The sequence below is a fragment of the Oratosquilla oratoria genome, chromosome 8 (assembly GCF_046742065.1).
Source record: "Oratosquilla oratoria isolate Oo_2021 chromosome 8, ASM4674206v1, whole genome shotgun sequence".
In the NCBI taxonomy this organism is placed as follows: Eukaryota; Metazoa; Arthropoda; class Malacostraca; order Stomatopoda; family Squillidae; genus Oratosquilla; species Oratosquilla oratoria.
In genome coordinates this window covers 2736450-2762119 of record NC_134784.1, presented here as the reverse complement: position 1 = coordinate 2762119, position 25670 = coordinate 2736450, and the positions used below count along the sequence as shown (strand labels likewise).

The following is a 25670-nucleotide window of genomic DNA, read 5'->3' as shown; positions in this document are numbered from 1 at the left end:
TGGGCAATTGCAGAGTCAGGAAACATAACTTTCATTAACTCCACCATATGGTCAATGATGGAGAATGAAAGATTGTGCTCTGCAATGAATGCCATCAGGAGAGCCACAGCTACAGCAACTATGTTATACACGTATTTTTGACTCATTAGATGTATAATTTTTGAGGTAACATTTATCCTTAAACTTGCTCTCTATTCATATTAAGTAAATAAGTAAATAGGAAATTATATATAACCCTACAGGAGAAGATGAAGTCTCTTGCTTGGGTAGATCTTCGAATTTTTGCGCATTGAGGATATGCATCTTTGTCTCCTTGTGCCTTGTTATGGCTGTCAAATGAGCCCCAAACTGTCTCTTGCAGAATACGCAGCTTGCCCTCTCAGGGTCTTCTATTACGGAAGACAACCATGGTTGGAAAGCAGGGTCAGCCATCCAGACATCTCTAAATTTCCTCTTAGGAGCCATATCAATCTAAAAATTACGTAAAAATAATAATTAACTACAATACCCACATAATATAGATTACGTCTAAAATGAACACGTTTTAATGCAACAAAGGTAGAGTTATTATTGAAAAGAAAACAAAGACTTACCTGGTCAGTGGGCGTGGGTGTAATGACAGCCATGGTAGAGAATGGTGACGAAGAAAACAAAACCCCGCCAAAATATGACGTCATGTTTAATACGCCATCTATGTCACTTACGATAAATTGTTATATTCTTGAAATCTTTAAAAAAAAAACACGAAAAAAATACAGACAAAATATTAGATTCCGTTCACTTCGAACTGATGCGCATAGTAAAGAACTCAATTATCTTTATGTTTTTATTGTCTACAAGCCGCGGGCTTCGCTGGGGGCTTGGATGTGTAAACAGCGCTCCGCGCTCTAATCCCACGAGGCCGAAGCCGAACCCAAGGGACATTTTTTCCTGGTCAGTTCAAGGGAACATGGCGACCACTGAGGACTTGCGATCACTGAGGACTTGCGACCACTGAGGACTTGCGACCACTGAGAACTTATTGCCTCGGAGGACTTATTACCTTGGAGGACTTATTACCTTGGAGGACTTATTACCTTGGAGGACTTATTACCTTGGAGGATTTATTACCTTGGAGGATTTACAACCTCGTAGGACTTGCAACTTCAGAGGACTTGCACCCTCGTAGGACTTACGACCTCGGAGGACTTGCAGCCTCGAAGGGCTTACAACTTCGGAGGACTTACACGCTCGGAGGACTTGCACCCTCGGAGGATTTGCACCCTCGGAGGACTTGCACCCTCGGAGGAATTGCACCCTCGGAGGAATTGCACCCTCGGAGGAATTGCACCCTCGGAGGATACCCTGGATACTTACAGCCTGGAGGATACTTACAGCCTGGAAAGGCTTACTGCCTCGGAGAACTTACGACCTCGGAGGACTTACTGACCCCCCACTCCAAGATATGTAACATTTTTAAAATGTGTCACCTTTGAAATGGTTTAATTTTTATTAGTAGTATATATAATGTTAATCATCAAAATTCGCAAACACAATAGCATATGTACTCGTACCTCCAACCTCCATTTGAATAACGACAATATGGCTTCCGTTGCAGACATCTAGCTGTCCCCTGTAACAACATATCGCACAGGATGATGATCTACACATGTGCGAAGTAGGCTTACAGGGAGGTGTCCGCAGATTGCCACGCCGACTGAGCACTTGAAGGGTTTTAACAAAATCGACGAAACCACCCTGGACCGCGGAGACTTATCTTTTATATTATATCAGATATACATATCAATAGTAATAATGCCTTTAATAGTCTATATTAATATTAATTATAAATTAATTTTCATTAAATTCATTAGAAAACAGAATAATGATAAAATTCTACATATATTCTACATATTCTACGAATTGTCGACACAGCGTCATCAGTAGCTTTTGTTTTCCACAATAGCAGACGAATTCTACAATTCGACAGCACAGGTGTGAACCAGGGTTCTCGTCCTGTTCTCAGCCTAATGTTCTCACAACCATTTTCTGATTGTTTAGTCATAGAAAACAGTTTTGGACGGGGGACTAAAGAAGAAAATGTTCCTTAGACCAACTATTTAGGAAATGTAAAAAAACAAGTTAATCCACTATAATATGGTATATTATACAAAAAAGTAACAATATTTACAGTATTTACAATCAATTTACACACTTTGATTTTTTATGAATTTAACCAATTGTAAACTTGGCTTAAAGTTTACACATCCTCTGGCAACTTTTATCATTTCTGACGAGATTATGATAGATGTTAGAGTAGATGTTGACAATTTGTTTCTAATTTTTGATTTTAATAAATTTACCTTCGAAAACAATCTTTCCACATCAACATTGGAGGTAGGAAGGGAAAGCACTTCTAGAGCATATTTAGAAAATATTTCGAACATTGGCTGGTTGAATCCCGTAATGTGCTTAGAGCAGTGAAGAATTTTTCTGGATTGGAAATAATTTTTATTTCCTCGGGAATTTCTGCATTTTCCACTGCTCTCCATTCATCATCCAGATGTTGAGGATTGACAGTAATTCTTGGGAACGCATTGACAAGATCTCGTAGTGTTGGCATAGAAATTCGAGAGCGTTCATCCAAAAAAAAATTTGGTACAAAAATTCTCAACATTTCAAATTCATTATTTCCTAGAGGAAATCTTTTCTTGATTTCTTTGCACGCTATGATAATGAATTGCCTGCAGCGTCTAAATACATCGCCCGTTAATTCCTTCCTGTGTCTATATTCCTCTGATTGCAAAAGTGAGTGCATGTCCGATCCCAAATACATTTGGTTTACAGGAAGATAGTGCCTCATTATCCAAATCAAGAGATGCTATATCATTTGCCATATTTATTTCATCTCTCTTAAATAAGCATCTCAGCAAATCGGTATATAGATCATGGCATTTCTTGTGAAGGACCTGAATTGTTGGTTCTTGCTGTTGAAAGAGGAGGTTAAGATGATTGAATTTAGGCAATATGAAGTTCAGGAATGTGTAATATAGTTTCATAGATGGATCGTTCATAGTGTCCAAGATAGATATTGTAGAATGTAGGCGGTCTTCTGCACTACAATTTATAAAATATAGCTTGAGAGGCTCCCACTGTTCAAGCAATCTTTCTACCGCTGCGTGATATGACAACCACCTTGTTTGACAGACATGCAACATTTTGTGCGGTTTTACGTTGCAAAATTCTTGAAATTCTTTAAATAAATGCATTCTCTTTGCACTATGCGAAAAATGGCTGTAGATGTTTCTAATGAGATCTTCACATCTACGTGGAAGAAATTTGGAAGCCTGAGATGAACACAAATGCACCGAGTGGCAAACGCATTTCAAGATGGTAATCCCAGGCATTTCATTATTGAGGCGACTTGTGAGTGAATTATATTTTCCTGTAATGTTGCTCGCCCCATCGGAAGCAAATCCTATAACATTTTCTTTTGGAATATTATGAGTTTCAAGGCATTGAGTTATAATTTTATGGAGTCTTTCACCAGTGGCACCTGTTGTGCTTTTGTCTGCAAATATGTTAGCTAATTGTAAGAGCCTGCTTTGTATTTGCTTTGTCTCTGGATCGTAAAACCGTACTACAATTCCACAACTTTTTGTAGTGTCAATATCTGTGGTTTCATCGACTATGATGGAAAATTTATTTTCTCTCAATTTCTGGTGCAGTTTGTTACTTTCATAGTTTGCCATTTTCTCAACAACAGTTTTCACCTTTGTTCTTTTTAAGTAACATTTCTGTAGGGTAGAACACTCAGGAAAAATATTCTTTAATAAGTCAATAAGATGGTCAGAAGTATTAAAGGCAATATTATGTTCTACAAAAAAAGATGTCAATTTGATCTCTGCAGCAGTCACAGCATCCTCTTCTGATGGTGTTGATCTTTGCAGAACCTCAACTTGAAGGGTGTGGTGTCTTGAGGAAGAGTGTCTTTTCAGGCAGTTGGTATTTGCAGCAACAGAAGTCTTGCAAATTTTGCAGCGAGCCTTGTAAGGGTCGTCCTCTACTATTGGAAAAGGATCTGTTTTCCTCATCCAAACAAATAATTCTTACTATAGTTAAACTAATTCAAAAGAGAAAGTTGATCTTACCTTCTTCTTGATAATTTAGATGTAAATTTTAGAAAAGGCGGATTTTCGAGAGACCGGTTTTAACTCGGCCGAGTTATACTTACGTCCCTTTCGCCCTTTTAAGTTTATCCGTTATTTTCAATTATGTAATTTTATTCTTTAAAGAGAGGTTTCTCTTTACAGTTGGGAGTAAATGTTCCTCCGAAATTGATCTTCTGTAGTTTCAGTTGACACAAATTCTAAGCGTCTTAACTTGTCGAGAACAATATTTGAGTGAATCCGGTCGCAGGCCACACGCAATATCTATAATTTTCGCGACCATTGTTTACTTTTCACCGACCAGAATTTTCGGTATTTAATTCAAATGTTTAAATTTTTCAATAGACTACAAATTATCAGTAGCAATTGATCATTAACATTATTAATCATTCAGATTTTATCCAATAATTTAAATATACATAATTTATTACTTTAATGAAATTAAACTTCTAGAGTTCAATAAACGAGTTCAATATGACGTCACCTTTTACGTAATTTCTAATACTACACGCTCGATCCAATCCTTGTAAGCCTCCTGCTCCAACCAAGAATCAATGAATTTTCGCTTCGAGGCCATGTCAAGAGAGTGATCTGTGAAGAAATTTGAGAAATGGTTAAGCAACATTTAAATTCAGACGAACTAATGTTAATGCAGCTATTTTCACTTTATAATTGTATACTAATCTAATTCATACTTACTTGCACTATATCTTCGAAGGAATTAACGGGGTAAAATGTTGGGATTGCCAACACTGCATAGTTATGCAAAAATGTACATTTTACAGATAATTATGCTATTATTTTACATTTATTTACGGACAGAATAAGTGTTTTATGTCAAACGATTATTTTTTTCTTTTACAATCATCAGTAAAAAACTTTAATAGGAAAATAAAGCATATCACATTTGTGAAAACATTTTGTTCTCAAGTGTGAGAGTTGCGGCTAACAGGGTAACAGGTATTGTTATTATTTTTCAATTGTTTACTGATAGAATAAGTGTTTACATTCAATTGAATGCTCTTTATATCGTACAATAATCAGTTAAATTATTTATAAGGAAAAAAACACATTTTACAATGTATGTCAAGTGTGAGAACATTTTGTTCTCATGTGTGAGAGCTGTGGCTCGCAGGTTTGCAGGTACCGTTTCCCGCGCTTGAAAAGTTCTCATAGCAGACGAAAAGTGTACACATCGAGAACCTTGGACCAGGGCTGGCGCTTTTCCGCTGCTGGTAGTGACGTCAAATTTCCGCCGTTTTCTGTTGAGGTGAAAGCTAATGAGAACGGGAGTACCTACTACATGTCACCATCAGTGTTGCCACTCACAAAATGTAAAAATGCCAAGATGACCCTACGAAAAAATCCAAGAAAATCCAAGGATTATTTTTTATACTGATACTTGCGAAAAACAAGGTGACATGGCTCTTGAAATGGATTGTGGCTTATTTAAAATAGGAAATTTAGCTAGAAGAGGAAGTTCTACTCACCAAATACTTTACAGACAATGGTATTATTGCAGGAAGAAGAATACTGGCATAGGGTCCTCCTCTAATTCCTCATCATCAACATCATCGGCTTCACTATGATATAAAGTTGCTGTGTTACTCTTCTTCCTGGACTCTTCCCTCTCTTTATATCTCATGTGACAGTGACCCAACTTTACATCTTTGATTAATGAAATAGATGGTTCCCACTTTTGGCAAGTCACTTCTTGTCTTGTGATGGCTTGCTTGGCCTATAGACGGTTTGCAACTGTATTTGTGTGTAGTCTGTTGCTTTGCTTAGTTTTAACTTGGTTTATTTGGGAATAATTTCTTTCAATACATGCAGACGAGTGTGACAGAGCTAATAAGTTGCACATAAATGTTGCAAGAAGATTAAACTTTTCTTTATTATTCCCATCTTTCACTGAAAGTAAATCATTCCAGAAAACAGTTGCAGATTGACTTATGCCTTTAAGTGTGTCTCTTGCATATAGAAGATCTCGCCATTGCTCTTGCAGCAAATCTAGCTCATCCTCCTTTATCAATGTTTGAAAATGTACTGCAAGTTTTCCAAGAGATTTCAAGTCCCTCTTTGTAGAAAGAGCTTCAGCTGGTTCCACTACCTTTGACATAGCTATGAGGCTATTTTCTTCAAAAGGAAATCTTTTTTACATCTGCATGCACAAATCTACTAGAAACTGCTTGCAGTCATATCGAAAAAGCTCTTCCTTTTCCTGAAGAGGTTCACTTTCCATGCTTCATGGAAACTTTGTGTGCCATCAGAGACGACTTATTGCAATGCTTGAGTTTGCTGCTACATACAGTACACAAGACAGTATATTTGTCAGTAGGATCTGGTTGTACCCAATCTTTCAGTTCATCATCCTCCATCCATTCCTTTCTAAATGCCTGCTGATACCACGTCACTTTCGCTTTTCTCTTTGGTGGGGTAACATCACCACTATACCCTGGTTCTTCAGAGTCACTCATAATGATTTCTAATTAAATCATGTAGGGTTGAATAACTATCAACAGGTCTCACATACCACACACGCACGACTTATGAGCTAGAGAGGACTGGCGGACTAGGAGAGAAACGTCTCAAACGTATTGAACGTGTTATGGACGCGTCAACTCATAGAAGACAACTTAGTTGGCAAGTCGTGGTTTCCAGCCTTAACTTTTCAACAATCTCATGAATTAAAATTTAAAACTTAATTTGTCCTCTGTTGTTAACATAGTGTACCTCATACTTTATTAAGTGGCAAAGAGAATATTCTATTATTAAACTAATATTTTAAGCAATTGTCTACAATTTGGCGAAAAAAATCCAAGATTTGTTCATTTTTTATAGTTTATTTCCAAGATTCCAAGTTGATGGCAAAAATGCCAAGATATTGGGGAAAAAGCCAAGGAGTGGCCACACTGGTCACCATACACTTCTGTAATACGCCTATATATACAGAACCATTTTGTTGTTTCATAAAATGAAGTGTTTCAGCCGTCCTTACATAAAGGATATGGGAAAAAAAAAACACTATGGCATATTTACCTTGACACTTGTTGTCGGACTGATGTAAGGAAGAGTTACCTGTAATGTAAAATATTGTTTCAAGCATCAGGTTTGTCTCAATGTAACGTTTGTTGCAATTTTTTATCGCCCTTGTCCACTCTGCCGTTAAGAATTACGTAGCTAACTGTATGCCTGACCCTCGCCTTGCTGAATTCTTATTTGTGTTACCAGTTATTCCTCAGAGTCATATTCTTCGATTTCATCATCATCATATATCGATACATCCTCGCTTTCCAGGTAAGTATCATTTCCATGAACATCGTGTTCTTCATGACTCACTTCACTTTCATTGTCACGTGATGAGTCCATGCTATCAGCGCCGAGACAATGCTTATGTGTGTCAGCAAGCACATTAAAAACGTGCTGACGTGTCACCAAGCACATTAAGAACGTGCTGGCAAAGGCCACTTCCCATGTACTGTAACTACGTATGCAACGTATATATTCTCGGTGTATAAGACGTCCTTTGTGTATTCATGTAACGTTTACGTGCATGCAATAAGTTATGTGCAGCAGGGAAATGAAAAGTACAACATCTGTCCCTTTTCTTCAAGTTCCGAACCCAAGCCACCACCAACATTTGTGTATGCTCAAATGTACAGTACTTGCTGACACACAATAACATTTACGTTCTTGAGAAAACGCAACAAAGTCAATATGAATGTATTATTACAAATAATTATAATTATAATAATAATAATAATAATAATAATAGTAATAATAATAATATTACCAAAAACATCATACAAGAATACAACATAATATTATGTACTATATCGTGATTCATCACTCAACCAGACACTGTGGTGCAGCCAATATCCATATGAACACCAAAATAACCTCCCGACTACCTATTTACATCCACAATTATATATCACGTAAGTGTAGCACCATGTCCCTATCTGGTTCAAACATCTCATTACAAGCATCCCTCTTAGCACATTCACTTACATTTATAAGTGCTCGCACGGTTTCTAATTTCAGTGCATTTCTCTCTTTTCGTTTAATCAAATTAAATTTTGAGAAAAGCCGTTCAGCATCAGCATTAGAAGCAGGCAAGGATAAAACTTCTAAGGCAAAATGGCCAAGACATTCATATTTGAGAGCTCCATCATCCTCCCTGTATTCACTGATGTATTTATAGAAGTCCTGAACATTAGTTTGCACATTTCTCATCTCATCTGGGAATTGGTGCCATGCTATGTTACGCCACTGGTCATCAAGAACCTGCCTGTTATAGGTGTTAATACGTGGTACCTCATTCATTAAGTCACTTAAGGATGGCATAGCTGTTCTTACGCTGTGGTCCAGGACTTTACGAGGGTGAAGGTAAGAGGCAAGTGTCCACAACCTATTGCTCATGTCAAATCGTTTCTTTATTTGTTGGCAAGCTTCGATTAAAAAGGTCCTGCATCTAGTCTTTATGTTCACAATCATGCCATCTCGCTGATATTCGTGTGTCTGAAACAAGCAATGCAGCTCTGCACCAAGGTAAACTTGATCAACTGGTTTGTGAATACGCTGATCAGAGGGGTCAATATCACCAAGAGGGACCTTTGCTATTATGTGTGAAAAACAGAAGCAGTCTAACATCAGTCTGTATAGGTTGCATATTTTGTCATGTAGAAGATGAATGGTTGGCTGACGTGACTGAAATAATACGTTGACACTGTTGATATGTGGCAAAATATAATTTAAAAAGGTTAGGTATGAAAAAACTGAAGGGTCCTGAAGGGATTCATGTATGTTTTCCACAGAGGTTAACCTCTCCTCAAGCATTATGTTGGTGAAATATAGTTTGAGAGGCTGCCACTGCTCAATAATCCTGGGGCCGTATACACAAAACTTTTTTGTTAGCCTTAACAATCTCTGCTAGCTAACAGAAAACCACTAAAAGTTATACACCAATGCTTAACTAACAACTGTTAGCTAGCAAACAGTTGTTTGTCAAGTACCGCTAAACAGCGCTGAAGTTAGCAGCTTATGAACATGTAAATGGACGTATTATCAAAAATTGCACACATAAAACAGTGTTATTAATGCAGTTGTTCAGAATTTATTAATAAAGTATCATGATAGCACATAGATATCGTATGTATGGGTTTTTAGAAGTACTTATTAACCAACGACAAATATTTTTGGACGAAGGCGCATTGTACAGGCGGCCGTGCCCACAGACAAATCTTCCGACAGAAGGCTCAACAATAATTTCAGAGGACATAGACATGGCAGAAGAAACACGGAAAAAGAAAAGGAAGCCAAACTGGTCACAAGAGGAAACACTCCTCTTGATCAACGTGATTATGGAGAAAAAATAATAATAAATGGGCGATTCAAGCCAAGTTTAAACCACAAGGATAAGAGGGAGGCATGACAAAGCACGTTGATGCTATGGTATTGTATTCTGTTTACATATAAATGTTCATCGACACTTGGAGCCCCAATTCTAATGTTTGTGCCATCTATGGTACCCACAACACCGGGAAACCTACAGTTTTCCATGAACTCTGCTTGTTTTACTTGCACTTCTTGGCGAGTCAATAGGAATTTTACAAACTGAGTTACAATATCTGGTTCTGATAGTGCATCAATTGTTTGAGTAATGACACGGCTGATTGATGCTTGCGAGGTCCCAAATTCGTCACTGCTGCATTTTACCTGTGGCTAAATATCATAGGGTAATTGCCACCTTCGTCTCAGGACTCAGTGGTCGATTCCGTTCTGTTCGGGATTGAAGTTTGTCCCTCACTAAATCAGCCATTTTTATTATACCAGCACGGTTTATTCTGAAGCGTTTGATGAGTTCGTCGTCATTGTACTCGTTAAATATGTCCCGTCGCTGTCGATAAACTCGCAGTCATCTTTTTTAGTTGTTGTTGCTCCGCCATCTTCTCTACTAACAGGAACTTGTTAAGAGCTTAATAGTCCTCCTCAGCACTTTTATCTTAACAGTACTTTTAAGGCCCTAACAAGTTTTCTGTATCACTGTTAGTGCTTAACAGCTAAATGTTAGCCTTAACAGGAATTTGTTACCCTTAACAGCTATTTGTTAGTGCTAACAAGTTTTGTGTATACGGCCCCTGGCTACTGCATTGTGCAATGATAGCCATCTAGTGGCACAAGGATGGAGAAGTTTATGGGGCTTTACGTTGCAAAACAGTTGGTACTCTTTGAATTCATATTTCCTTTTGGCACTATGAGCAAAAAAATTGTACACATTCCTGACAAGATCTTCACATGAGCGAGGGAGTGTTTTGGCCGCTTCACTAGAGCAAAGGTGAATACTATGAGCTACGCATCTTAAAATAGCTATTCCAGGGATATCTTGTCTGAGTCTACTTGTTACGCTGTTATAACTACCCATCATATTGGATGCACCATCAGCTGCAAAGCCTATAAGGTTGGTTAAGGGTATACCGTATGTGTTCAAGCAATGGATAATCTTATGGTATAGAGCCTCCCCAGATGAGCCACCCTCTCTGCCACCATAAACATTTAAAATGTCAAGCATTGCAGTCTTTATTACATTCCTCCCTTTATCAAAATATTTCACAATGACTGCACATGCCTTCTCGACAGAGCAGTCCGTTGTTTCATCAATGATGACACTAAATTTACAGTCCCTTAATTTGGAGGCCAACCTGTTGCCAACATAGTCTCCCAGATCCTGTAGAAGAGCTGTGCACTTCTTGCGCTTGAGCGCTAGAGCTGCTGCAATCGCAGAATCTGGGAACATCCTTTTTTGCAGGGTAATCATGTCATCACACAAGCTGGAAAATAGCACATAAAACATCGTTCTGTATTATGTAAAAAAGGAAACATGTAGAACAGAGGCGTAGCTAGGGATTTGGGGACATGGGGTGCTTGGCTTCTTTGGAGGCCCAAACATCTTGACATTCAGTATCATGAATTACATGGGGAAAACAGTTATCATACAACAGTTTTGCAGTCACAATATAATATATTTAAATTCCCGAATTGAAAAACTATGAAAATAACGTTTGGGGATGCAGCAACAGCATTAAAAGCAAAAGATCAAGGCATAAAGCTATTTCAAATGAGCATTCCAGGATATCAGATACAACAGGAAAAATGTATAGTATCCACGTTTGTTACAGGTGCTATGCTCTAGAACACCATAATACCAACTCATGTCATCACCAGAAACAGTTTAGAGTCTGCTCACAATGTGGTGAAACAACACACACTTGGCGGGAATGTAACAGCTCAACCTTAAAATGCATCAACTGTCAAGGGGAGTATAAAACAATGTCCAAGAGGAAAGACATCATCAAAGACGAAAGAGGAAAAGCAAATAACAATAAATCATACGCCCGGAGGACTGTCATATTTGGCACCCTCCCTCCCCCCCCTCTTAGCTACGCCACTGATGTAGGATGTACATGCTAGCAGCACTCTACAGCGTATGCCACGTTCGCCTTTTTCGGCGTTTGGTGGACTTCATTTCAATACTTCATGCAGGAACTATTGCAGTAATATCATTATAACAACACAACATAAATTACCTAAATGGTAAGTTATGCTTGGCGATGAAAACCAGAAACAGCACAGTAGCATATGCCACCGCATCTGGTAGTTCCCGATCCTCGTTGCTGGCACTGGCACCTTGCTCAGGATCCCTCCGTCCCTCAGGTAGGCGCCTGGTCATGAGGGAGACATGCTGTTTCGACAGCCGATGGCGTTTGAGAGACATGATTTCAGCACTGAGCTGCTTGTGGCATACATGACAGTATGCCTTGGCAGAACAACCAGCCACTCTTCCCAACCACTCCTTAAACTGGTCATCGGCCAGCCACTTGTCTTGAAAGTTTGGTCGAGGAGGCATGATCTACGAAAACATTTTTCCATTAAATTAAGCATAGGCTATAGGATGCCGAAAGTATAAACATTGCTTAAATTATTAGCATATATATGTCAGCACTGATCTACTTTTGAGTCCCCTGTAACTGTCAAACACATTACGTTTTCTTTGGAAATAACCTGGCTACGTTTAAGCCATAACTTTGACAAGAACACATAATCAGGTATGATGTCAAAAGTTACATTTATATATACCTCCCATGCAGAATCATAAGGTTGATATTGACTTACCAAAGTCAGGAAGGACAGGGGTGTTTGCCAGCTGATGCCTTAAGACGTACTGTGAGAATTCAAGGCCAGACGGAAACATTTCCACTCGGTAGCTGGTCAGAGATGTACACGTCAGCGTTATTTATGCTGTTTCATCGACATTTCTTTCCTTGTATGTCACTTATTATGAAAGGAGAAATGATAAACAATATATTTAGCTAGTCATTTATTTGGGAAACGCAGGCACTTTAACAATAATGTCAAAGATAGAGGGATACGGAAATATTTCCGATTTGTGACGTCACGGTTTCCCGCCACAGATTCATCCGTTTAGCAGACGAATTTCCGTCGGTTGGCAGCACTGGTGTGAACACAAACCTCCCACCCACCCCCTCCCAGCTAGCCCCTCCCCACTTTACCACAACTAGTGTTGCCATAAACAGACACATTTCAAATCGGGAAGTTTCCGCGCCCCACCCTGTATTAGTCTGTGTGGGAGCTGGGTTCAGTGTTGGAAAGTGCGCCTGATTGTTCAGATCAGGAGCACTGTGTGTAGGTGGTGGTGATGCTGTGGTAGGAGAGTGTTTCCTGCTGCCCCATACAAATGTTCCTGGGGGGGCAGGTATGAAGTCCTGTCGCTTCTCTGTCTTCTCCTTAGTGGCAATGGCCTGTACTTTACGCACTGCGCATGAGGTGTTCCAGGCGTGGTGCTTCTTGCTACAGTTCGGGCACTTGGCAACAGTCTCAGTGCCAGCCTTGAACTTGTTAAGACAAGTCTCAGTGGCATGAGGCATGCTGCAAATGCCGCACTTGGGCTGCTTCGCTGTGCACCTCGCCTGGTGGTGACCATAGCGCTGACACCTGAAGCAACGGAGAGGATCAGGGATGTACGTTCGTACATCATACTTGCCATACCAACCCAGGTCAATTTTACTAAACGGTTCGCCTTTGATCGTAGTAAGAACCTGGCGTGTCGGCGTCTTGTCCCACCGACGCATCCTCGTGGCCGCGATTACCTGACTGTGATCCTTGATGGCCTCAGTCAGGTTGGTCGAGTAGTCGTGTACCACGAGTCGATGCTGCCGGTCTTCCGGGTTAAGACGCTCCAGGTTCACCGGCTTACCATCGAGTGACTTTATCCGGTCCAGCTCCTCCACGACGTCGTAAGTGCTTGGTAACAGTAGCACGTTACCATCGCCGAGGGGTCGGAGGGACAAAAGCTTACCGCGGAGAGGGCCCTTTTCAAGCGCTCTCACCACCTCAAAAGCGGTGTCGTACCCCGCCGAGGGTACGACCTTGAAGGTGGGGAGCTTGCCACCCTTTGCACTAGCTGGGGCCATCACGACAGCAGCTTCGTCATTAGATGGAGCCGTTGAACCTGGAGCGCAACGACGCTTCTTCGACACACTGGTCCAGGAGTCATTGTCCGCCATGGCGGCAGTGATAACGACATAAAAACCTATCGAATCCTCAACAACTTTGTAAAAAAAAAAAAAAAAAAAAAGGCGGAAATCTAAGGGGGCGTTAACTAGCGCGTTGGTGCTATGTCTTATCCCGTCTACCTAGCCAGCAGTCAACGAAAACGAGGCTCGGGTGCACGAGAGAATGCGAGACCAAGCAATTCTTCAGGTCGGGGTTCCCCCCTCTCCCGCCGTAAAAGCGATTTTAAAAGAACCACACGGGCTACGCTAATCGTGCAGGGAGAGTTATGTGGGGCATAATCCTGCCAGAGCGAGATTCCACAGAGAAGGGGGAATTACCTCGGGTAGCAGTACTTTTACGAAAATCAGCGGCAGCACGACAAACAGAGCTAGAGACTAGGGTATTTGCGGCTGAATACGACGAGATTGGCGTGGTGAAAAAACGGAGCGGGAGCGTCCTCTTCATTCGGAATCAATCTTGTCTCTGCGAACCCAAGGGACCGGTAATTTGGGGGTAAGGAAGGAGGGGGTGCCCTTGGGCGGAGGGGGGGGGAGGAGAAAGTTGGAAGTAAAGAAGGAAGTGAGAGGTTAAAAGAGTGTTGGGGTACCAACTTAGTGTTTTTCAGTAGTGTTTCTATGGATTGTAATTTAACACCGCGCAGGAGTTGTATGGTCTTCTAATAACCGGACTTTTGGAGTCACACTCGTCATTACGGGCAGGCGTATATATGGAGGTAGGTACCTCCATATATACTCCTAACCATCACGCTAAGTGATTTGTTGGAATTGTATTGGGTGGGTAGTGATTTAGTTTGTGCCTAATTGGAAGACTTCCATGATGTGTATGTACATATTTCTCGTATTGCGTTTGTTCGTGTGAGTTATCCGTTTTTTTACATTTATTGATTACAAGAAGTACATCTTGCTTGGGTCTCTACCCATTACTCCTAGAAGGCATACTAGTATGCCTTTTACAATGAAAACTATGTGTACATGTGTGTAATGATTAGAAATATACAAATGATTTCGGCGCTGCACGGTCCTGGTCGGTCCCCACGGTCTAGCCGACGTGTCCTATGTGTCCGTTGCGTCCCATCCGGTCCAGCCAACGTGGATAATTTCCTGCACCCGTCGCGTCCCATCCGGTCCGGTCCAAGGCATCATACGCAGTTACCTAAGTGAAAAAGGGGAAGGTATTAGTCCTTTGGATTGAAATTGTTGTGGTGAGCTATAAGTCAATATATCAGGCGAGTACAGTTAAGAACCCATCCGTATCCTCTGGGGCTGGCACTTGAAGAAGACTTCCCAGCCGAAGTGGTTGGTATCCTTTGCACCCGTCGCGTCTCATCCGGTCTGTTCAAGGCATCCTGCGCAGTTACCTAGGTAAGAAAAAAAAACATTAGTCCTTGGCTTAAGTCGTAATGTGTCATAAGTCAATAATCAGCAAGAGAGTACAGTCAAACAGAACCCATCCGTATCATCTGGGGAGCGGCACTTGAAGGAGGCGTCCCAGCTGATACGAGTTAAGTGTCATTGTCAGTCGACGGATGAGTCCCCCGGCCGAGGTCCTGGGGCCCGCACGCAGAAATCTGGTCGCTGGGCAAAGGGCCACATAATGATTTAGCCCGTTTGCCCCGTCCTCTCCACAGTGGATGCAGGCCTCCGGCTGTCCCGTCACCTCCGAGAAACATCGATACCCGAGGCGGAGGCGATGAAGGATGACTTCCTCCATCCTGGAGAGACGGACTCCAGGGGTCAGTCGCTCATACGCTGTGGCAACTTGATACCAGCGTGCTGACGGCCTCTGGGCTGCCAGGTTCCTATGTTTTTGCAGCTCCCTCTTGGCCATCGTTCTCGTTGCAATGGCCAAGATCTCAGTTCGGCTCGTGAGGACACCGATTCCTCCTTCCATGCCTCCTGTGGCCGCTCTTCTGGCCACCCTGTCTGGATTCCTCCTTCCATGCCTCCTGTGGCCGCTCTTCTGGCCACCCTGTCTGCCGCTTCATTTCCCTGGATGCCGATGTGTCCCGGCACCCAGTTGAGGACGACCGATCTCCCTTGCTGACGGAGGGCCTTGAGCTGAAATAACAGCGAGGTCATTAGTTTTTTATGGTCATTATGATAAATCTTAGTTATTAATTGCAACAGAGCTAAACTATCTGTGTGCACAACTACATTATGTTGGTGGGTGCTGAGAGGATGGGTCAATGCTAGACCCACAGCAACACCCTCTGCTTGCGTCGAGCAGCGAGTGCCCAGCACCCTTACTCCCTGTTCCACGTCCTTCGTGACAAACGCTGCACCTGCCACGTTGTGTACGGGATCCACGGAGCCGTCAGTGAAATAGACGACGCAGTTTTCCTGGGCGACAGATCTCATTGTGTCCTCCGCATCCGCCCGCAGGCGCGGGAGCGGCGTACCGCGTCGTGACGCCATCACACTGATTCTGGCCGGTGGATTCTCCCAGGGGGGAGACTGCACATAACCTTCCACCGGCACATCCCTCCTCTTCTGACGGATAAGGTCATGCAGGTGAAGGTCCCTTATGTGGTGTGCAACCCTTGCTGACCACCTCTTCTGCGGGAAGAGATCCGGATCTTGCTGGAGGGCGCTGATTAGCCTTCGCCGCAGGAACGAGTCATGTTCCCTCTAAATGACTCTTATGGCGAAGGCTACCACCAATCCTGAGATCCTCGCACTGATAGGCAGCAGTCCCGCCTCTTGCTGCATATTGGCGACCAGAGTCCAGCGCGGCGCGCCCAATATTACGCGCAGCGCCTGGTTCTGTACTGCCTCAAGCCAGCCAACCGTGTTTCGGATAGACCAGCCAGAGCACTGCTGGCATAGTCTATCACCGGTCGAATTGCGCTGACGTAGAATGTCCGGAGGACAGCGCAGTTGGCACCTGCCTCTGGTCGCCAAGGACTTCAAAACGTTAATCCGGCTGAGGGCCCTTTCCTGGATGTAGGCCACTTCAGTCTGGAAGGACAGCCTGGAGTCAAGCCAGACACCAAGGTACATGTGCGTGCTGACCCACTCTACCTCATGTCCCTGCAGCAGAAGCCTGTCCCTCGGTGTCACGCTAGTGCCAAAACACATGGCTTTGGTCTTTGGTGGCGAGATCTTGAGGCCAAGCTCTTCGCATTTGGAGGAAATGCGGTCGAGGCACATTTGCGTCCTTCTGGCCTTGGTCCTTCTGCCTATTACCATCAGCGCGACATCGTCTGCGTATGATAGGAGGCGGCATCCTGTGGGTAGAGGGATGGCTTTTAATTCAGCCATCAGCACGTTAAACAGGGTGGAACTGAGAACCCCACCCTGGGGTGTACCATTTTCCAGGGGGTGATAGCAGGACTCCACTCCCTGTAGACGGACTCTGGCAGTTCTATTGGAGAGGTAGTCCGCTATCCAATGTAACAGTTTCCCCTGTACTACTCTGGCAGCCAGACTGTCCAGAATTGCAGCGGGACTGGCAAGCTCGAATGCCTTCTCTAGGTCAGAGCTCTGTGAGATGTGTCTGGAATGTACATGGGTGAGTGATGTTGTAAGTGGGCTGAATAAATCATCCCCACTGTTTGTAATTGTAGTGTGTTGGACAAATTTAAGGTGATTTGAGGAAGTCCTGTGGGTTGTGTGGGTTGATTGGTGGCTGAGGTAGGAGCTTGTGTTGTGCTTGTAGTATTGTTATGTACTGCACTCGCGTAACTTTTTGTCCGCTTGGCTTTAAGGAGTTTTTTCTTCTTTCGCATGGGACAGGACGCATCTACAGCCACATGATTCCCCTGACAGTTTAAGTACTGAGGTGTTGTTTCAGTACACTGTTTGTGGGTGTGACCTTTTTGAGAGCAGTTGGAACAGATGTTGTCCTTGTTGGTGCATTGCTTAGTGGAGTGATTAAATTGATAACACTTAAGACATTGTGTTATCTCTACATACTCCTCCCTACGGACCCTGTCCGCTGGAATGTACATGTTGAAGGCTTTTATGCCTTCCTTCAGGAGTCTCAGCCGCGCCTTCAGTGGGATCTTTCCGGTTATACGAACTATCAATTTTTTGGGTATTTTTTACATTTTTTCAATGTATTTTTTTCCGTAGAATCCGAAAATAACATTTTTTTTTGAGAAATGGATAGATAAAAAGTTATTCAACTTAAAAGTTATTTATTTCCTATGCATTACTGAAGAAATGCTAACTTTTATTTTTCCTTTCTTTTATCAAATGTAAGACATACATTCTTTGATGTTTTCAATCTTTTATCAAATAAAGAACTCTTTTCCTTCAAAAGAATTACTTTACGTCAAAATTACTTATATCTAGCAATATTTGTTCAAAATATTGGTCCTTTTCTATACGTTTCCGCCACACAAACTCGCAGAGATAAGAATCAATCATTTGTCGGTGAATCCCTCCTTGGCGTTTTTTCTTCATTTTCAAGCTATGCCACATACTTTCAACCGCTTGAGTGTTTGCACCTGTTTTAGGGTCTACAAAATTCTCGGAGTGATTCACAGTGCAGTGTTTATAATTATATCCATCAAGTAGTGATATGCCGTCGTACGCTTTCCAAAGGTCGCTTATTATTGTTGTTCCAGGTCGAATGCTCCTTTTTATGCATTGTGTCAGTGTTTCAGCATTTCTTCTTGGAACAGCATACAAAAAACATTCTTTGGTTTCTCTGCATACTCCACCAAAGACCCATTGCTCTGGTAGCTCTCTTCCTCTGTTGTATTTTCTCTTGCTGAAATGAGTTTCATCAATTTCCACCGTTGTATCAGGTCCGCCAATGACCATTGGGGTTTTCAGCAATGTTTCAGCACATACCTGGAAAGGATAGGTTAGGTTAGGTTAGTTTAGTTTAGTTTAGTTTAGTTTATTTTATTTTATTGATATTTACTTACCTCTGAGATAATTGTTGAAATCGACTGCTGTATCCTTGTTGATTTCAATCTCATCGTTGCAGTAATTAGAGCTTGTGTAGTCTTTTGCCCATGAATATATGAAAATAATGATTTTTGTCAAAGGTAATTTTGAGCCCTCCAGCCAAGTATTTTTACGAACTGTAACATTTTCCTGACCACAACTTGATTTGTTGCAACGCCATTTAGCGCATCCATTCATTTCTTTTAGTTCCATTTCATGCTTTCTTTGGCATTTTTTGCTCTGTGGTATAATATTCTTCTCTTGAAGGAATTTTGCCGCATCAAGCTCTGTTTTAATATTCTCAAATAGCCACTTTAGATTGTATTTAGTATTCATATTAACCTAAATAACGTGATTTTTGCCCTGAAAGAGAGGAAAAATGAAAGTTAGCATTTCTTCAGTATTACATAGGGAATAAATAACTTTAAAGTTGAATAACTTTTTACCTATTGGTTTCTCCAAAAAAACAATGTCATTTTCGGATTGTACGGAAAAAAATACATTGAAAATATGTAAAAATGCCCAAAAAATCGATAGTTCGTATAACCGGAAAGATCCCTTCAGTGGAACATGTTATTTTGAAAGTTCTGGTCAGAGTCCCTAGTTTTGACACTTGAGAACCCCTTAGGTAGTGTAGCCTATGGATCTCTTCTTCAATTTCTAGGGCTGACCTCTCGCCTACCCATGGATCTACTCCTGTGCAGTATACTGTTCTATGTGCTCTTTGTTCTGGCAGTAGTACTGGTGTAAGGCCTACTTTACTCAGTTTGTTTTTTGCTTTATTGTCGTGGAATTGTTCCACGTCTTGTTTGTTGGCGCAGAGTACATTGTACCCTTTGCCTGCCTTAAAAATGTTTACTATAGGGATGCCCAAATCCCCACAGATATTTTTAAGAACACTCCCTTTGTCCGGTGGTTCGCCTTTGTCCGCCCTTAGGCGACTCTGGTCTCAGTCATCTTCCTTCCTATCAATGTTGAGTTGTTGTGTGAAAGGAGAGAAGACTATGTTTGTGTGTGTTTAAGAGCACAGGACCGACGGTACCCTCCACCTCAATATCCGTCCGATGTCATCCCCCTCAGGGAGGATGACATCAAGCTGATTGTGACTGGCGTCGTGTCTGCAGTAGCTACGACTTTTGGCGAGAGCGACACAGACAAGATGCTGGAACTGGTGAACAGGGCCGTCAAGAATGTGATCAAGCTCATGAAAGAGAAGAGGAACCCTAAGCGAAAGGAGAGGACCCCCTCCCCCTCTACCTCCTCCTCTACCGCCTCCTCCCCCACCTCTTCCACTACTTCTTCCTCTTCCTCAACCTCCTCCTCCTCCCCTTCCACTTCCCCCAAGCCTGCCACACCCGCCTTCACCATTGGGAAAGCTACACCCACTTCTTCAAAGCCTAAGAGAGTGTCTTCTGCTAGGCCCCAACGCCAATTTGCATTGAGGCTTGAAGATTCCTCTTCTGATGAGGAGGAAAATGCGTCCACTGTTTCAAAGTCGCAACCCATCTTGTCGTCTGACCGGGGAGGACAAGATGAGACCGTCATGGAAACTGACAGGTAAGAACATCGCCCTGTTCAATAATCACTTGAGGTTGCTACAGTGGAACGTAAACGGGTTCCCCAGCAAAAGCTCGTATCTCCTTGCGCTTGCGCAAGAGCATGAATACGATATCATGCTTCTCCAGGAGACATTGGTGAGCGACGAGGTGCGATTTCCGGGATATCGCGTCTTCTCTCTCCCTCGTTCACTCACTGCTAGGGGGTGCATGATCTTAGTCAAATCATCCATCCCCTGCAGTGAGATCACGGACCCTGTATCATGTGGGGATGGTGTAGAAGTTCTTGCGGTTCGACTCCATCGGGCTCACGAAACGTACAACATATACAGGGGCCTGAGAGCGGAACTGGACCTTGGAGAAGTGTGTGCTCTTGCTGCGGACAGGCTTCTCATCATAGGAGGGGACTTCAACGCCCATCATGATATTTTGATGTCCCATCGGCCCAATGTCTCTGGGCACCACTTAAGTTCAGTATTAGATGAATGCCCTGACATTGCGTTGTTGAATGATGGAAATCCGACGCACGTGCGAGGTGGACGACTTGATCTGACCTTGGCGACGGCCACTCTCCTCCCTAGGGTAACCTGGGAGGTGCATCCTATTGTCACTAGCGATCACTTCGGTGTCTCTGTGCACATACGGGATTCACCACCCATACCAGCTGTGTGACGCCTATGGGGAAGGGCCAGGTTCAAAACTAGAGTTCTGTTTAAGAATGATTATTTCCTTAAAAAAAAAAAAGATACAAATAAACAATGATCGAAAAATAGAAGTCGCCAAAACTAGCGAAAAGTACAATGTCCGAAACACGTAAATTCACAGAACATAAAAGGCTAGTATTGCCAAGACACGTATAAATATAAGTGTCGATCGAATATCGACAATCAATAACAAAAAAATAGTCTTAAAGACAATAAGTGGTAAGGTCGAGAAATATCGACCATCAGAATGGAAACTTAAGTCCTACGTAATAATTTACGTAAAAAAATTACAAAGTCGAGAAAATTCTACGACTATAATGTCTAAGTCCAACGTAGTGGACACGAGTGCAATGAGGCTCTGATATAAGCAGAGTCCACAAAGATTCGAGAATATACTAGTCGAGATGAAACTACGACTATAATGTCTAAGTCCAACGTAGTGGACACGAGTGCAATGAGGCTCTGATAAGCAGAGTCCTCCTTGACCGTTACAAGCAATGATATATATAGACTCTTCTCCGTAAGATCCGGAGAGATGCCAAGTGTCGCTAGACGCGCTAATTAACAAGAGTGTTTAGGAATATTTCCTAGTACATACACGGATTTTCTTTACATCAATGAATAGAAAATAATATATGATAAAGTTACCTTGTCAATCTTAGATAAGCAGAAACTTAATAGTTTTTATATGAATATCTATACATACGTAAATGTAAGTTAGGGACGCAGTTGCCAAAATATTGGTTCACACGCAATTTCTTCCAGAGCGCGCGTAAGCATGCATGCCCACACCGGCGTTTCGGCGTCCGAGAACGACGAAAATATGCAATTTCTTTAATCTTACGTAAATCAAATCCTAAGATTGACAAGATAGATCCACAAGGTAATACACATACATAAATTCATATGCAAAGTATGGAATAGTTTGTCAAAGCACAAAAAGGAACTAAATACATCCGATGAATAGAAATCATCACTTTAAGAGTCTTTAGACGTGGATATACCTCACGTAGGCACAGATCTTTCTCACCGGCGTCCGAAGATTAAGAGAATATGTAATTTCTCTTATCTTACGTAAATCAACTCGTAAGATTGACAAGAGAGATCCACAAGACAATATACATACATAAATCTATATGTAATGTATAGAATATGGTTGACAGTGTACAAAAGGAATGGAATACATCATAAATATAAGATTCATCACTTTAACAGTATTCTTACGTCGATTACTGACAGTTGGATGTCGAGAAGTCCACCAAGCTTACCGTGGGAACGGCCGGCATAGTCCGAGTTATACATACGCACATGCGCGCATGTGCGTCTGAATGAAATCTTCACTACGACGAGTCTGTAGTCGTAACTGCTGTATTACATATTCCCAGGTGGAAGACAGCTTTGGCAAACTGGCCAGTGTTTGAGAAGTCTGTTGAAGAATGGGCAGCGTCCTACGTCCCACCACAGGACGTGGAAACGTTGGAAGCCGACTTTTCTGCAGCCATTCAGGTGGCTGCCAATAGAGCCATCCCAAAGACTCGCCAGTCCCCCAGAGAACAAGAACAGCTGGTATTATACCCTCGAGGTGAGAGAGGCCAACCGTCGGGTGAACATGCTTAGGCGTGTTTTCCGACGGCGCCGAACTCAGACCAATTTGGCTAACTTGCGCGCTGCAGTTGAAGACGCTCACGTCATAGCTGCAGATGCCAGAAGAGCTAAATTTCTTGAATGGTGTGAGGGCTTTACCCCTCACACCTCCCAAGCAGAGCTGTGGTCTAAGGTCCGTAGGGCTACTGGCAGGACTCAACCACGACGCACTCATCATGCCCCTGATGCTGAGGCGAAGCGGCTGGTGCAGGAGTTCGTCTCTCGCTCCAGCAGCACCTCACTCCCGCAGTGTGTTCAAGACACATTGCAGGACCTCCAAGGAGTGAGGTGCCATGGTGTTGAGGACATGGTGAGTCGGTCGGATGATACTGACGCTAGCTTTACGCTTCAGGAGCTACGGGTCACGCACAGGACCAGCTCAGACACGGCACCTGGAGAGGACCTCGTCACCTATTCCATGCTGGCCCACCTTGGGCCAGCGGGTGACGAGGCACTTCTAAGGGTGATAAACGCGTCTTGGAGGACTGGCAAGCTACCAACAGCCTGGAAGACGGCAATCATAACGCCAATTCCAAAGCCAAAGGAACCTAGTGCTTACCGCCCCATCAGCCTGACAAGCTGCATGGGGAAGACAGCGGAGAGGATGGTGCTAAACAGGCTGCTGTGGAAACTGGGCCCAATGCATGAGCATGTACATGCTTACTGCAAGGGCACTGGCACAGCAAACAGTATAGCAACATTCCTCAATGCTGTTGGTGGCACACCGTCCATCGTGGTCTTTTTGGATTTGGGAAAGGCGTTTGAGCTGGCCAGTCCACTTGTGATATTAGAGACCCTTGCTCGCAAGGGCGTAAAAGGCAAGCTGCTTTCTTGGATTGCTGACTATCTCAGTCGCCGGTCTGCGAAAGTACGCTTTCAGGGTCACATATCAGAGGCCAGAATGTTGGAGAAGGACACCAAATACTTCTGGACACAAATTAAACGACTAACAGGAACACCTACTAGCACCACCACTTACATCATACACAATAACCACAGGATACATAAAGACAAAGGCCAAGAACACATATTCAGACAACACTGGAGAAACATATTTCGAATCACACCAGCAGAAAACGCAACATTTGACATGGAACACGAAAGAACAATCACAGCACAAGTATAAGAAATACAAGACGACATTACCCCTAACAGCTTAGCTAACATGAGACGACTTGACCCAGACAAGACACTCACAAAACCCTTTACACTAAGTAACATCAAACACATAATAAAGAACTTTCAAGACAAGGCACCAGGACAATCACAAATAAACAAAATAACATTAACTAACATTCCAGACTCAACACTACAATTACTCACAGAAATATTCAATGAAACATTCAGCATGGGATACTTCCCCGACACATTCAAAACAGCTACACTAACATTCATACCCAAACACGAAAAAAAAAAACTCAGACATAAACAACTACAGACCAATATCACTACTAGAAGTCCCAGGTAAAATACTAGAAAAACTCCTACTACAAAGACTACGCAAACACTTACACAATAACAACCTAATAAACGAAAACCAACACGGATTTACACGAGGACGAGGAACACACACAGCCATAGCCACACTATACGAAACAATAGCCATAAGCCAAAGACACAACCATGGATGCAACATAATATCACGAGACATAACCAAAGCATTTGACAAAATATGGCACACAGGACTCAAATACAAAATACACCAAACACACCTCCCAGACATATTAACAAAAATACTTTGCAATTACATCGACAACAGACAAGCACAAATACGAATGCGACATTACACAGGAAGACCCTTTAACATATACAGCGGAGTCCCTCAAGGAAGCATCCTTTCACCATCATTATTCAACCTCTACACACACGACACCCCCACACCAACACACGGAGTCACACACATACAATTTGCAGACGACCTAGCAGATGATCACATACCCAAACAAAAAAGGCAAAAACATGTTAGCACTAAAAACAAGCAGAACAATAGAAACAATAAACACTTACGAACACCCATGGAAAATACAAACACAACAAAATTCCAACTATTAAACATATCAACACAGAAACCAGCAGAAATATGGATAGGAGACACGCATATACACAAACAAAGAAACATTAAAATACTAGGACTAACACTTGGAAACAGAGGTCTACAAACACACACAAACAACAGGAAACTACAAGCAGAAAAAACATTACACACACTAAAACGATTCAGAAACCTAGACACCAAACTAATATTAAGACTATACAAAGTACTCATACGACCTCAACTTGAATACATACCAATAACATCAATCACATTAAAACCAAGTCAACTCCTGTTAGTCGTTTAATTTGTGTCCAGACGTATTTGGTGTCCTTGTGGTGTAGGTTTATCTTTCGTATTTCGTTGTTCCAGTGTTCGTCGTATAGCTGTTTGTTCTCTTCTAATAGTTGGTTTTTGATGTGTAGTGCTTGTTTTGCATGTGGTGTCCATGTGCCGGTAATGTGTACTTGTGTTTGTAGTTGTTGGTATTGCCATTGTAGAAGTTTTAATATATCTGATTGTCTCGGGTGTGGTAGAGTTTTATGTTTTGTTTTGGGAATATGTTTGTCCACGGCTTGTTGTATCATAGTGTACCATGTGTTGAGTTTGTCGTCAATGTATTGTTTATTTCGTGTTGTTCTTTGTCTTTGTTTGTCATATTTGGTTCTTTCTATGTCGAGTGTGGTCTTGAATCCTATCTAGTCTGCTTTGTGGAATATGTATTTTTCTGGTGTAGGTATTGTTATTGGTTTTGTTGCCAGTGTTGAGTGTATTGGGATGTGGTCTGATGTAGTTAGTTGTCCCGTTGTGATTCTGTAGTTTAAGTGATGATGTCTGTTAGTATTATGTCTGGTGTTCCTTGTCCGTTGTGTGTGATGCAGGTGGGGAAGTATGGCCCTAAGTGTGTTAAGTGTCCTCTTTGTAACAGTTGAGCTATCTGTCTTCCTGTGGTGTTCGCGTTGTTGTGTCCTAATGTGTGATGTTTGGCGTTCATGTCTCCTAATATGTATACTGGTAGTCTTTTCCTTGTTAGTCTTAGTACGTCATCTATAAGGAGGAGGGGGCGTCTTGGAGGTAAGTACAGAGTTGCTATT

General features: G+C 42.3%; 1 protein-coding gene across 1 annotated transcript; it reads right to left on the bottom strand.

Annotated features, from left to right (window-relative positions):
- Positions 1 to 5355: 5355 nt before the first annotated feature.
- Positions 5356 to 12628, bottom strand: LOC143027446 (uncharacterized). The gene is made up of 5 exons (XM_076188734.1): positions 12321 to 12628; positions 11735 to 12057; positions 10850 to 10978; positions 7188 to 7226; positions 5356 to 5410 (listed from the first exon to the last, which is right to left on the bottom strand). The coding sequence occupies exons 2-4, from the start codon at positions 12052 to 12054 to the stop codon at positions 7223 to 7225; spliced, it is 453 nt and encodes a 150-aa protein (XP_076044849.1). The 5' UTR covers positions 12055 to 12057; positions 12321 to 12628; the 3' UTR covers positions 5356 to 5410; positions 7188 to 7222.
- Positions 12629 to 25670: the final 13042 nt, after the last annotated feature.

What these genes read in the sequence shown, in the direction of transcription:
- LOC143027446 (XM_076188734.1), bottom strand. Translation starts at nt 12,054, where the DNA reads ATGCCTCCTCGACCAAACTTTCAAGACAAGTGGCTGGCCGATGACCAG. An exon ending in AAGCATAACTTACCATTTAG is followed by an intron (nt 10,979 to 11,734) that starts GTAATTTATGTT and finishes GCTATTTTCCAG; the next exon opens with CTTGTGTGATGACATGATTA.